General features: G+C 38.6%; 1 protein-coding gene across 3 annotated transcripts in view; it reads left to right on the top strand.

The window, feature by feature from the left end:
- The window catches only part of drc1 (dynein regulatory complex subunit 1 homolog (Chlamydomonas)), an 89,671-nt gene that overhangs the window by 37,017 nt on the left and 37,362 nt on the right, over nucleotides 1-15,292 (top strand). For all 3 annotated transcript variants that reach the window (XM_072562824.1, XM_072562819.1, XM_072562833.1), the window contains exons 8-13: nucleotides 2,053-2,192; nucleotides 4,077-4,211; nucleotides 6,644-6,879; nucleotides 7,478-7,674; nucleotides 9,687-9,776; nucleotides 11,718-11,807. In XM_072562824.1, the coding sequence (XP_072418925.1) occupies nucleotides 2,053-2,192; nucleotides 4,077-4,211; nucleotides 6,644-6,879; nucleotides 7,478-7,674; nucleotides 9,687-9,776; nucleotides 11,718-11,807 (888 nt within the window). The remainder of the gene's footprint in view (nucleotides 1-2,052; nucleotides 2,193-4,076; nucleotides 4,212-6,643; nucleotides 6,880-7,477; nucleotides 7,675-9,686; nucleotides 9,777-11,717; nucleotides 11,808-15,292) is intronic.

The following is a 15,292-nucleotide window of genomic DNA, read 5'->3' as shown; positions in this document are numbered from 1 at the left end:
CTGGAGCATGTTCAGAGGAAGTTCACGAGAACGGTCCCAGGACTGAAAAGCTTAACATATGAGGAACGTTTGAGGACTCTCAGTTTACACCCGATGGAGTTTACAAGGATCGGAGGGATCTAATCGAAACATGCAGAACACTGAATGGCCTGGATGGAGTAGCTGTTGGGACGATGTTTCCAACGGTAGGGGAGACTAGGACCTGGGGGCGTAGCCTTAGAGTAAAGGAAAACCCTTTTTGAATGGAGATAAGGAGAAGCTTCTTCAGCCAGAGAGTAGTGGATCTGTGGAATTCACTGCCTCAGAATGGTGTGGAGGCCAGGTCATTGAGTACATTTAAGACTGAGATAGATAGGTTCTTGAGTATTAAAGGGATCAAGGGTTACGAAGAGAAGGCGGGAGAATGGGGTTGAGAAATTTATCAGCCATGATTGAATGGCAGAGCAGACTCAATCAGCTGAATGTCCTAATTTCTGCTCCTATGTCTGTCTTACTTGAAACAATCAAGTTAGTTTCCACATATTTTCACATATTATGGGAAAGACATAATACGTTAGATAATTATATCATTTATTTATGTCCATGAACATTGGAAATGTTTGATAATGCTTAATTAATAAGCCTTCCCCACTAATTGACAACATATAGGATTAATGCAAAAATAAGTTATTTCTTTGTTTAATTCTACCTTTTTGCAAACAGAACATTGATTAATACGACAGTACAATAGACTATTTAGCTGCTTGTGCCAGCTCATTGAAAGAACAGTTGATTGGTTCCACTCACCTGTTCATTTCTTATCGGCCTGAAATTTATTCTATTTCAAGTTTCTATATATTCCTTTTAAAAATTAGTTCTTAATCTGACTCCATCACCCTTTCAGGCAGTGAATTCAAAATCCCAGGATCTTTTTTTGCCAATTGCCAATAAATCTGTGTTCTCTGGTTACCAATTCTTTTGTCAGTGAAATTAATTTCTACCTAATCACTCTCATTGAAACTCTTAATAATTATAAACCTTCTATTAAATCTCCCTTAATCCTCTCAGCTCTAAGGAAATTCCAGCATCTCTAGTCTCTATGTAACTGAATTCCTGTATCCTTGGTACCATTTTGCTAACCTCTGTCTCTGGAAATGCTGAGCAGGTTAGTCAGAAACTGAGCACGATAAGTTAATATTTTGGCTCCGTCCCTGTTTGGATAGTGTTGCAAATTTTCATACATAGTATCGGTTCAACTTTGAAAAAACCGAGATATGCTGTTACAGATTCCCCTCTTCAAATCTTGCCTTGTCCCTTAAGTGACATGCGATGGGTGAAAGACTGGTGGCCATTAATGAAAGCAAACTGACGAGATAAATGGATATAAGTTTGCTTGCTGAGCTGGAAGATTCATTTTCAGATATTTCGTCACCATACTAGGTTACATTATCAGTGAGCCTTAGGTGAAGCACTGGTGGTCTGGCCCGCTTTCTATTTATGTGTTTAGATTTCCTTGGGTTGGCAACGTCATTTCCTGTTCACTTTCCTCAGGGGTTGATAAATGGGATCCAAGTCAATGTTCCGGTTGGAATGCCATGCTTCTTGGAATTCTTGCGCATGTCTCTGGACGAAGCTTTGGATCCCATTTACCACCCCCTGAAGAAAAGAACAAGAAATGACATCACTAATCCAAGGAAACCTAAACACACAAATAAAAAGCAGGCCATACCACCAATGCTTCACCGGAGGCCCATTGTGATGTTACCTAGTATGGTAACGAAGCGTCTGAAAAAGAACCTTCCAGCTCAGCGAGCAAACTTATGTCCAGGACCTCAACCTGAACTGCAGATCTTCTCAAAACTCGCTGAGGAAATGAATGTTGAGTATCAATCAACATTTTGATTGTATGTTAAATGATTTTGAAGTGTGCATTGTTTTCTCCGATACAACGTTGGTACTAAATTTACTTGTGACAACATTATCAACAATGAAAATTAAACCAAGTTAACAACTGTTTCTATATTAACGAAATGACCAAATGGCATCATTTAAAACCTTTGATTATTTATTTAGATTCTAGAGCAGCAGCTAGAACAGATGAAAGCTGTATACCAACTAAACCAAGAAAAACTTGAGTACAACTTCCAGGTGTTGAAGAAACGTGATGAAGAGAACACAGTCACAAAATCGCAACAGAAAAGGAAGATTACCAGGTAATTTAAATCACATCACATTTTACAGCACAGAATCCCATTTGGTATTATCCTGGTATTTGGTATAATACAACTGGTATTATCCTGCATTTGAGCCCACTCACACCTCACTTCATCTCATCTTACACATATATTCAATTCTTTTCTCTGACATATGCTTATCTAGCTTCTCCTTAAATGCATCGATGTTTTTTGCCTTGGCTACTTCATACGACCAGCAAATTCCATATTCAATCCACTTTAAGTAAAGATAGTTCTCTTAAATTCCTTTTGGCCTTAATATTGACAATCTTATGTTTATGACACCTAATTCTGAATTTGGTTAAAGGAGAAACAAGGCGATTTGATAAAGAAGTACATTTAGATAATCGTTGCATTAAATTTGTGCGGTCTTTTTTGTTGTCTTGTTGTTATAACTGTTGTGATGGACCACATTAGTTTATCCTGAAATCTTAGGAGGAATCAGTGTCTCTTTTTTTCTCTCCTCACCTCCACCACAATGAAATAATTAATTGAATGGAAGACCACAGTTTTTAGTTAAATTACATTTTCAGAACTCAACAGGCACACTGATCGAGTTGATGATTGTATTTTTTTTCTCTCTAATGCTACCTGAGATAGCATACTAAATGTTGCTTCCCAAAACATTTTACTCTGCAGTATACAAGCGAGGCTGTAGTTAGTCATTCCTCACTTTTCTCCCTTCTTACTGCTTATCTCCTGGCAAAGATAAATGAGTTGCTTTTATATGGCGTTTAGCTGTACAGACCAGCAGGATCGCAAAGCTATAAGTTTAATTTCTTTTCCTGGATGCCATGATGTGGAGGTGCCAGTGTTGGACTGGGATGGACAAAGTTACAAATCACACCACACCAAGTTATAGTCCGACAGTGGACTATAACTTGAAAGTACAAGCTTTCGGAGTGCTGCTCCTTCATCAGGTAGCTAGTGGAGAAGGATCACAGTGTCATACAGCTAATGTGATATATTGAACAAACCTAGATTGCTGTTAAGTATTTCATCTTTTAGAATGGGTAGCAGGTTTCAATTCATTAACATGTAAATCCCAGAACTACTTTCAAGCACGTTCCCTAGATAACTTAAGGTTTTATCAAAGAAAGGTGACATCTCAGCTCAGACAATGCATTAATGGTGTAAGGTTAGAGTCTCTGTATTCCAATCTTGAGTCAGACTGGTTCTATTTTCCTAGATGGTTAATGAGTTAAAGTTGGGAAAGATAATATCTTGTAGAAATATTTGAGTACAGGGCAACTGCTGTATCCGCGGAATTGTTTTCCGTGGTTTCAGTTACCCATGGTTTACTGCGGTCCAAGCATGTTACAGGTAACGTTCCAGAACCAGAGACCAGGGGGCTGCTAGGAAGAGAAGTTTCCCATTTAAATAAATGAGTTTGCTCCTATCCGTGGTTTTGGGCTTCCGCGGTATGTCTTGGAACGTATCCCCCATGGATACGGGGCGGGTGACTACTGTATTTCACTAAAATATTGAGAAAACACATTTTCTGTTAGTAAAAGCAAAATACACAATGTTTGTTGTTTGGTATTTCAGTAGGATGTGGGCAGAATTTTCAAACAATTGTTTTAGAAAATTGCTTTGCTTTGTCTGAAATGACTGAAAAGAAATCACTAATGTAAACCACAAAGCCAGAGCTTTGCCACTGAGCCAAAATTACACACATAACAGTTAAGTAATAAATATGGCTGCAAACAATTCGAAGTCTGATCTGCGGGTCTTTGAGATGGCAAGGGCTCTGAAGTAGAAAGTGTTATTGGCATGCAGTTGATGGTCCAATGGGTTTGTAATTGCAAAATTTTCAGATGACGCCTCTAACTAAAAAGGTGTCTCATACGCATTGCTTCACAGGTTACATGACATTCTGAACAGGTTGGTGGGAAGATTGGCTAAACAGGAGAAAATGTATCGCGAAGAGAATCAGAATCTAAGTGACCAGTATAAGCGGACGGTAGAATTGTATAAAGACCTACAGAAGAAAATGAGGTTTTTGAATCTTAATACAAATTTATTATTGTGTATATTATTGCTAAGGGTACCTCTCAGTGCACATTCCTATTGTTAACTAGCCAAATTTCCTCAGCTTTTAAACTCACTTTTTACCACATCTGTGTGTGGTAAGAAAAACGGATAATTTATAAGCATGTACTCAAATTGTGTACTGCCTGGTTGTTGGCTTGATTTTCCTCTCAGTTCCTTTATAGTTATTGTCTCTCAGTGGCCTTGCTCACAGCAAAGTATTCACTTTTTCTCATCCTATCTCTTGGAAGATCACAGTTGTTCCGTTCTCAGGTTCAAGGATTGCTTGTGTCTGGAACACAACTGCCTTAGCTGTCCAAAGTCAGATAGAGCTGAAAATGTGTTGCTGGAAAAACGCAGCAGGTCAGACAGCATCTAAGGAACAGGAGATTCGACGTTTCGGGCATAAGTCAGATAGAGTTTAACCATGTCAAGCCTAGCTAGGCTGCACCTCTAATGGCAAAATGGTTCACCAATTTGGACTAATCTTAATAGGCTTAGATTACCCCAGACTCCTCTTTCATAAATCACTTCCTTAAGCTGTTTTTTGTCTTTATTCTTCCAGCCCCATTGTCTAACAGGTATCTGGAGATGATTGAATTTTTCATCTCCCACAAATGAGATCTCTGTTCAATTACCTCTGTTAGTTTTATTTCTCTTTTGCCCAAAGTTTTCTCAAGTTTCTTCCCTATCTTCCTCTTCCCCTATCTAAACTTACATCATGCATGGGACTCAACTTCTACTCCCCCAAACTAATTTCTACTGAATGTTTGGCCTCCCAATGCTCTCTTTAACTTCTGTTTTAGCTATTATTGTAAATATAGTTCCCCTTCATGGGCATTATTCTTATTTGAAAATTTCTATGATTATCTCATTCCTCTACATTGTCACCCTGTGTTCCTATTTCTCCTGAAGCTTTCTGGGATGGAAGGTTTAGCATCATACTTAGAAGCCACCCAGACCTGTTTCTTTCTCTCTCAATGCAAGTCTGTATCACTGGTGGTTGTATTGGTCACATTCCACATTTCATTCCCCTTCCTCTCATATTCCTCCCCATAATGGCTTACAGTAGTGGCTGAGGAGTTATTGAACTTACTCTTGAGTCTTAGTGGCGGCAGGACCCCCAAGCGGGAAATGAAATGTTGTTTTTCGAGCTTGTGTTGACGCTCACTGGAGCAGGACTGTGACAGAAATGTTGGCCAGGGAACATGGTGATATATTAATGTGGCAGGCATCTGGGAGCTCAGGGTTATTTTTGTGGAGAACATAGGTGTTCCGCAAAGCAGTCTCCCCAGTGGACAGGAGACCACACCGTGAACAGTGAATGCAGTAAATTAGATTAAATGAAGTTCAAGTACATCACTGCTTCAGCTTGAAAGTATATCTAGGACTTGGATGGTGAGGAAGTAAATGGGCAGGTGTTACACCTGTATTGTATGGGAAACTGGGATTGTGAGATTAGATTAGATTCCCTACAGTGTGGAAACAGACCCTTCGGCTCAACAAGTCCACACTGACCCTCTGAAGAGTAACTCACCCAGACCCATTCCCCTACCTTATATTTCCCTGACTAATGTACCTAACCCTATACGTCCCTGGACATTATGGGCAATTTAGCGTAGCCAATTCACCTAACTTGCACATCTTTGGACTATGGGAGGAAACCTGAGCACCTGGAGGAAACCCACGCAGACACCGGGAGAATGTGCAAACTCCACACAGACAGTTGCCCGAAGCAGGAATTGAACCTGGGTCCCAAGTGCTGTGAGGCAGCAGTGCTAACCACTGAGCTACCGTGCCGCCCATTGTGGAAATGGAGGAGCAGTGGACCAGAGTGTCCCAGAGGGACAGTCTCTGAGGAATACTGACATGGGAGGGGAAGGGAATATGTGTCTGGTCATGGAGGTGATGGAAATGGTGGCTAACAAGCCTTTCCATCCTCTGTAGTGCCAGAAGGCAGCCCCTTGTGCATTTTCAGGTGCATAGATACTGCATTGGCAGGTGCTTAAATGTTCTGATAGTCACATATTCTGATGGAGTCACTGGAATTGAAATGTTAGCTTTGCTTATTCCCCACTGATGCTGCCAGATCTGCTGCGTTCAGCCAACAAATTCTGTTTTTGTTTCAGATTTAGAACTGAATTATACACAGTGTAAAATGCTGACAAGTATGTATATTTTGAAACAAGCAAGTCCAGTAATTTTTTATATGAACCCAGAATTATGCAAGTATAAACTGAAAATGCAAATAAAGTTAGAGACTGGAAGGCATTTTTACTCTCATCTCCTAGACTGCTAACAAAAACTTTCTATGCTGTTTAATTTTTATTTTTGATAAAAAAGATAAATGCTTGATTGAAGTGTTGGTAAGTTCAGCATTTTATCTATTGTTTTACCAGACATTTTGCTGCAATTGATGCAAAAAAATTTGAAGGTGTTTGGTTAATGAATGAGAAAGAAGCAAAGGAATTAGTCAGAAAGGCCCTGGATGTTGACCGAATAATTCATGAGCAACAATTGGGCTTGAGTTGGACAAGTCCAGATCTGTGTTTTATGAACAATGTTGGGCCAATTGTATGCAAGGCTAAGAAGAAAAGAACAGCTGCTCAGCTGGCAGAAGAAGTTATTCTTGGAGGTAGGGATTCTTTAATGTGCTTAAGAGCTGTGCAGGAAAATAAGAGGGCATGGGACTCAGTAATCTTTGAATGGTAACTAGTCATTTGTAAATAACCAAGATAATTTTAAATATATTGATTGATTGCTGAAATTAGAATAACTTAATTTGTTTCATTTATTGCGAATGTCATATTATGAATTTTGTCAGTCAAGTTGTGATTTGGAATATTCCACTATTAGAAATCTGGTGATAAATTATTTTCATTCATTCTTTGGATTTGAGCATTGCTGATAAAAGGTCTCTTTTATTGCCCATCCCTATGTGTCCTCTTGAAAATCAGCTGGAATGGCGAGTCTGTTTTCAAATTTCTGTATAATTTTTATTCTGTCTGATTTTCTATCCTTTTCTTTCCTGGAGGTCTCAATTCAGCCGTCATGCCCCTGGAATATTTTTCCTCATATCTGAAAATCATCATCGTGATGGAACAATATCAATCCAGCATCTCTCCAATTTACTTCTGTATCTTGATGCTCCAATTCATTTCTTCATTGCACCAATTGAATATATTTTGATGTTGGTAAAATGTGAACTTTAACAGAGTTTAAACTTGTTTCAGCAAGAAAAAGGGAAAGAGATTTGGACAATGGAACAGAAATAGATACAGTCCAGGAATCATCATGGTGGAATGCTCTTTTCCAAAACATTTGTTATTCAGCTAGTGAGGAAAAAGCATTGGAGTTATGTGGTGGAACACCTGGAAATATCTCATTGTCGACTGTCAAAACATTACTAGAAGTCTTGTGTGATGAGTCTGTAAGTACTTTTCTTATTCTCAAAAACAGCATTTCGTTCAATAAGATGTAATTGTGTCAAAGACTCTCCGTTCAACCTCCAAAATGTCCAACATTATTCAATTCAATGTGCTCCTCTACTCTGTAATCAAACTCCAGTGTGCATTGCACACAAAATAATTGCTGTGCATATAGGTGATGTGTATATGTACAATGGAGTGGAATTTTGTGTCTCAATATTTCCAGTGCAATTCACCTGAAAATCAGCCAAACCACTGCAAAAGATTTTGGAATTTCTGGTGCAGGTTATGTTCAATCGAAAATGCGCTTTCACCATTTGGTGTGCAACTAAAGACATTGTGCTGGAAGATGACCATGACCATATATACCATCCATGCCCTAGATCAAATTAGTTACCATGTCTTTAGTTGGCTATTTGTTCTATGTTAGTTGGCCTTCGAGGAAGTTAAAATTACATTTTCTTGCTTAAGAGCACTGAGAGAAACCAGTACTTTTTGAATACACTGTATAGGTGATTTTCCTCTGCTCTTTTTAGTTCTTCTGTGCTGCAGTGTGTAGTGGCTCATTGAAATAATGTTCTATTGCAGCTTTGTTTGTGCGTGTTGGGATGATTGGTTCTGTAGTTCAGTATTTGGTCCAGATGTGTTGTTTGCCTGTCGATTCTAGTTTGAAGTTCCTCAGCTCTACTGTGACATCTAGGATTGGCAGTTTATTGTTGTTTTCCTCCTCTTTAGTGAATTTTATGCCAGAAAGGTTTTTTGTATGCCCGTAAGGGTAGTATTGTTGGTCTTGAAGGTTTCCTCTAATTTGTTTCGTTCAGTGATGACAAAGCGGACCCAAACTCAGCTACATGGATGACACCTTTGTCATCACTAAACGCAACAAATTAGAGGAAACCTTCAAGACCATCAGTAATACCCTTACTGGGATAAAATTCACTACAGAGGAGGAAAACAACAACAAACTGTCATTCCTAGATGTTGTAGTAGAGCAACTACGAGGAACTACGAAGAGCAGTGTATTAAAAAATACTGGTATCCAATGAACACAGTCCGCCGATTTCTCAGCAACAAACCCAAACAAGCAGACAAAACACACCCAAAAACCCTAGCCACTCTTCCCTACATCAAAGACATCTCGGAAATGGCTGCCAGACTACTCAGACCTCTTGGCATCATGGTAGCCCACAAACCCAACAACACACTAAAACAGCAGCTACTGCACTTGAAAGACCCTATACAGACAACAAGCAGAACTAATGTCATTTACAAAATACCTTGCAAGGACTGTAACAAACACTACATTGGACAAACAGGCAGAAAACTAACCACCAGGATAAATGAACATCAACTAGCCATAAAAAGACATGACCCACTCTCATTAGTATCCTTATATACAGATGAGGAAGAACACCACTTCAGCTGGAACAACACATCCATCCTAGGACAAGACAAACAGAGACAGGCCCGAGAATTCCTAGAAGCATGGCATTCCAACCGGAACTCTATCAACAAACACATTAACTTGGGTCCCATTTACCACCCCCTGAGAAAAAGAACAGAAAATGACATCACCACAATAAATCAAGTTACCCCAGGAAATGACATCACCAACCCAAGGAGCCCTAAACACATAAATAGAAAGCGGGCCACACCACCAGTGCTTCATCCGAAGGCTCACTGTTGATGTTATCTAGTATGGTGATGAAATGTCTGAAAATGAACCTTCCAGCTCAGTGACCAAATTTACATTTAGAATCTCAACCTGAGCTACACATCTTCTCAAAACTCACTAGTGATAAATAACTTTGATTAAGATAGAATAAATTGATTTTTTTTCAACTATAAGTGCCAGTCTGTTGGTACGTTACTTCAAAAGGAAAAAGAAAATGCAATGAATCCTTGTAGCAGTCACAAGACAGTGGGTAAATTCCCTGTGGGATATATTTATTTCCATAGAATTCCTATGTATATAATATTTAGAGCATAAACCAATATTTTCCTCTTTTGACAGGGTTTTCTGATTGAAAGCAAGCTTCTTAAAATTCTTGCTCCCCTCAAGAAGGATGAACAATCGTTAATAAAACTGGATGCCATTTTTGCTGTAAGAGCTACAGATTTTCATGAGAACATTTCCTTGTAACCTTTAGATTCTGTGTTTGATTTGTACAAATACGTTTTTAGTACTTAATGAAACTAAATAGTATAAATATAATCGGTATCTTGAAATAGAAGCCCTTTAATTACAGTGGTATGACGGTATAAATGTGCACTTTAAAGAAACATAACCACATGGCCAGGTACAATTGCAGGTGCAGCATTCATCTTAATATTTTCCACTATTTCACTTAGATCCATTTGTGACAATCCCTGACGACTAATACTGCAAATATTTGCTGCCTATTTTGGCTGTTGTTATTATGTTTGATTAATTCATTTTGTTCAGAAAAATGGGGGAGGCAATGCTAACAAGGCGCGCAGAAACCAAGGGAATGTGGGATGTATGAATCTTTAAATGCAACAGGACACATTGAGAAAATTCTTTCAGAAATGTGTAAGATCCTTAACTTTATAAAAACAAAATTAAAAAAACAAGTTGTCCCGAACCTGCTTTGGCTCCAACAGGAGAACTGTGCTCCGTTCTGGTTTTCATACTTTAGGAAGCATGTCAGGGTCCTACAAGGCGTATAAAGGATATTTGTTAGAATAGCACTTGGGATGAATGGTAAATTACATTGAGATTCAGAAAATATTGGGGTTATTCATTAAGTAGGAAGGTTAAAATGAGATGTTTGTGCAGTCACTGTGATTTAATGGAGTAAATCAGGTGAAGCTGTTTTCAGTTATGTAAATGTTAAGCAAGCAGAGGCACAGATTTAAGGTAAAGTAAGAAGAGTTGACAGAAGGACCATGTTTTATTCAATGAACTGTTATGAACTGGAGTGCAGTACCTGAAAGAATGATAGAAGGACATTAAATAATGGTGTTCAAAATAAAATTTGATAAATATTTGAAGAGAAAAGATTGGGAGAGCTTTAAAAATTAATTGTGTTGACTTTCAAAGAATCAACAGAGCAAGTGACCCTCTTCTGTGCTGTATAATTCTTTGAATACTAAAGTGGAAAAAATAAATCTTCTTTCTCTTGTCTCATCAAACAATTTGGTCGAAAACTGGCAACATGTGCTGAATTTGCTGCGACATGACTGATCACTATGATGAAGTGCAGTGCAAGTTAATTGTTTTATTATTGGGTTGATAAAGCTCTACAACATGCATAAATTCTCACATTCCATTATGAAGAGTATAAACTATTATTCCAAAAGTAGTGGTAGGAGTTTCTACATTGGTATATGTTTGGGCCCTTTTCCTGCATAAATGATAAAACCCACACTTCTAAATTGTAAACTCCAGTTGGTCATTGATAATTGTAAATGAATAGCATGTACTTTATATTAAAATATCTAGTAACACTGACCTTTTTAAATAAAAAGATATTTTTTAAAAATTCATAACAGAATTCAATTCCAAGGAAAAGTTCTATTTAGGTAGTTGAGATGTCACTAATTCACGTATTTAATGTTTGCTATTTTCATACAGAACATGTTCTTAATAGCAAAGAAGAAATGCTGTGATAGGCCATGATGTGTAGTCAACGGAAAAGGATCAATAAAAATTCATGTGTAATTCGTAATTTTCTGAATTAACATGGAAAAAAAACCCCTTTATTTCTGTTCCCAGGTATGGTTTTCATAACTGTCTGACCATAATTCTAAGATTTACTCAAGAGGAGACCCACAGTTAATACAATAATGACTTTGGTCCTTACATGTGTCATCATACATGAAGAAAATGATCTGGGTCGAGAAAGAAGTGAATACTTGATTGACTTAGAACCTTATAAATTTAAATTGTGCTCTCTCAAGGCTATCTGATGGTCATTCCAATGGAGACTACATAAATTACTTTTTTTCTGAGAGGTGGATCTACTATAGGACATATCTAACTGTAAAATAGAAATTTTGTTTATTTTTTTATTTTATGTAGGCTTTAGGATTAGAGAATGAAGATGATATCATCAAGTTGACAGAGTTCTTCATAAAGCATTGTAAATCTTCTAAACATGAATTAGATAAGGTAAGACACATTGACTTCAGAAACAAATTTAAGTGCGCTTTTGACTTACGATGATGAGGTGCCGGTGTTGGACTGGGGTAGACAAAGTTAAAAATCACACAACATCAGGTTATAGTCCAATAGGTTTGTTTGGAAGTACTAGCTTTCGGACTGCTGCTCCTGATGAAGGACCAGTGCTCCAAAAGCTAGTACCTCCAATTAAACCTGTTGGATTGTAACCTGGTGTGGTGATTTTTAATTTTGACTTACAGTCATCATTGCACTTTGAAAGAGATACTTTGGTATTGCATTGCTGAGCAATTTATTTTAGAATTTTAGAATAATTAAAGCCTTTTAAACTTGGGTTTGAATGTCAATATGCAGATGTCTCCTCTTACAGAAATGTAAGTTCATTTGGAAGAAGTGTATACTTTTTTTGGTTGGATGGATGTTGTAATCAACTGTAAGTTTGTTGATTTTGTGAAATGATATAAGATCATAAGACATAGGAGTGGAAGTAAGGCCATTTGGCCCACTCCGCCATTCAATCATAGCAGATGGGCATTTCAACTCCACTTACCCGCATTCTCCCCGTAGCCCTTAATTCCTCGAGACAACAATAATCTATCAATCTCTGCCTTGAAGACATTTAGCGTCCCAGCCTCCACTGCACTCTGCGGCAATGAATTCCACAGGCCCAACACTCTCTGGCTGAAGAAATGTCTCCGCATTTCTGTTCTGAATTCTGAACCTTTTATCCCAACTCTCTGCCTTCTGTCAGACAGCCAATCCTCAATCCATCCCAGTAGCTCACCTCGAACACCATGGGCCCTCACCTTGCTCAGCAGCCTCCCGTGTGGCATCTTATCAAAGGCTTTTTGGAAGTCTAGATAGACCACATCCACTGGGTTTCCCTGGTCTAACCTACTTGTCACCTCTTCAAAGAATACCAACAGGTTTGTCAGGCATGACCTCCCCTTACTAAATCCATGTTGACTTGTTCTAATCAGACTCTGCTCTTCTAAGAATTTAGAAACCTCATCCTTAATGATGGATTCTAGAATTTTACCAACAACCGAGGTTAGGCTAATTGGTCTATAATTTTCCATACAATACAATATGCCTACATTTTAAACTGGATTAATATAGTACTGGAAGCTGGTATTGCTTCTCTTCTGAGTAAATTTGATTTTAACATAAATTGGAAAATTGCCCAAAAAGGTTTGACAGTTATCCATCTAAATATGAATGAGAATTTGCGAAGTCTTTGTGTTGTATTCTGAACCAGTGGAACAAGATTTGTATCCTCACCTGAGTGCTTTTATTTCTAGTCTCAGCCTGTATTTCCAACTTGATTTTCTTTTAAGTTGGCATGCATCCTTGGCATGCATCAGCCATGGCACTTTTGTCTCCCAATTAGAAAGTTGAAAATAAAGATCCACTCCAGACACTTGATAGTATTGCTGTGCAGCCCTGAGGAATTGCTACACTGCCACAGGTGCCATCTTTTGAAGGAAATGTCAAACCAAGATATCTGTGAACTTAAAATATACCATGTTACCAATGAAGACCAAGGGTGTTCTCTTGATGTCCTTGCCAATATTTATCCCTCAGTCTACACCAAAAAGATCGCCAGATCTTCACCTGCTGTTTATAAGACCTCGAACATATCTACTATCTACAAGATGCACTGCAGAAATTCACCAAAGATCCTTAGACAGCACTTTCTAGACCATAATCAAGAATGACAATGGCAGCAGATATATGGGAACATCACAACTTGCAAGGACCCCTCCAAGCCATTCACCATCTTGACTTGGAAATATATCACCCTTTCTTTCCTGTTGCTGGATCAATATCCTGGAATTCCCTCCCAAATGGCATTGTGGGTCAACCCACAGCAGGTGGATGGTACAAGTTCAAGAAGGCAGCTCACCCGCATCTTCCCAAGGGCAACCAGGGATGGGATTAAAAAATGAAAACCGAAAGAACTGCAGATGCTGTAACTCAGAAACAAAAAATGGAAAATGCTTGAAAAGCTCAGCAGTTCTGGCAGCCAGCGATGCCCACATCACATGAATAGATTAAAAAAAAATTAAGGATGAGCCGGAAGTGACCTTGAGTTTTTGTTAATTAGGGCAGCATTAGGCAGGCCTAGGCTTGCCTGCCCCTGTGAAATTCTTAGATTGGACTGGCACTGACCTTTATGTTCTACTCCCTTAATGACTTTAAAAGTATATTACTTGCTGTAAAAGTGCTAAAGTTGTGAAAGATGCAATCGCTTTCTTCACTGATAATTAGCTTATTTGATTGTAAAACACTATGGGAAGACCTTTGATCATGGAAGGACTACAAACATGTATGTTTATTTTTCCTTTCTTTTTAAAGCCTTTGAGAGTCGCAATTTGGAGAATAAATTTTCGCTTTTGTGAGCTTTCTTATTGAAGAATGAGACAGAATGTGCTCCAGGCTCTCTCTAGTGATATACTGTCCATATTTTTAGCCATGGAAGGGTGTAATAAAAGTATGTGGGCAGCTCTTCTGGCATTTGGATTCATATCCTAGGAATATATGCTATGCTATATCATCTTAAGTAGGGCATCGTGTGGATTGTACCGGTTCTAGACAGTAGCTCACGACTACCTTCTCAAGGGCAACCAGTGATGGGCAATAAATGCTAGCCCAGCCAGTGGTGCCCATGAGTGAACAAAAAAAAATTAGGATGGGCAGGAAGTGACCCTAAGCTTATGTTAATTATAGCAGCGGTAGGTATTGATCCTTGATCTGCACGTGCCAGTAGCTCCTGAACTTGTCCTCTTATCATATTGCACATCCTCACTGTTTGCTGGCTGCCCAAATGCCAAATTTGAAACATGCAAATCCACTGGTTTAGCACCTAATTCAGTGTTCAGTATCAAAAGCCTTATTAAAAGGACCAGCTGCCCAAATTGCAGGTAAGGAAATTTTGAGTAACTACTATTGTAAAATATCTGCTGGAGATTTTAAAGACAGTTGCAGGACTCTTGGATCTGACAGGTAACAGAATGGAACAGAAACTGCAGAGAGAGTAAGTTCTATACAGTGTACTGCCAAATCAAAACCGGACACCTCTTTTCTCCTTGGTAATGTCAGGAGGCTGTCACAGGACAGCCAGGTTCATGTGCATATCCCATAAGTGTTCTCCTTTATGCCATTCCCATTTAGGCTCTCATCTAAGTGCTCTGTAGTGTCCTGTCTTCTACTTCTCCTGCTGTGAACTAATCCATCAAACATCCTTTACCCCTGGTGTGTCTTCAGCCTATGTGAGATGACTCACTTTATCCTGAATCCAACTCTACCCTAATCTTTTAAGTATGTGCTATGTCAGCATCTGCACTGATGATTGTGATTATAAGATTAAATGATGGGCTTCCTCATAACAGCTTTACTGTTGCTTTCTGCTCTTCTTGGACTCCCTTGGCTGGACAATAGCAAACGTGTCTGCAAGCAGAATATCAGAAAGAAGA

Source organism: Chiloscyllium punctatum, chromosome 3 (assembly GCF_047496795.1).
Source record: "Chiloscyllium punctatum isolate Juve2018m chromosome 3, sChiPun1.3, whole genome shotgun sequence".
Taxonomy (NCBI): domain Eukaryota; kingdom Metazoa; phylum Chordata; class Chondrichthyes; order Orectolobiformes; family Hemiscylliidae; genus Chiloscyllium; species Chiloscyllium punctatum.
This window is presented reverse-complemented; position numbering and strand designations above follow the sequence as displayed.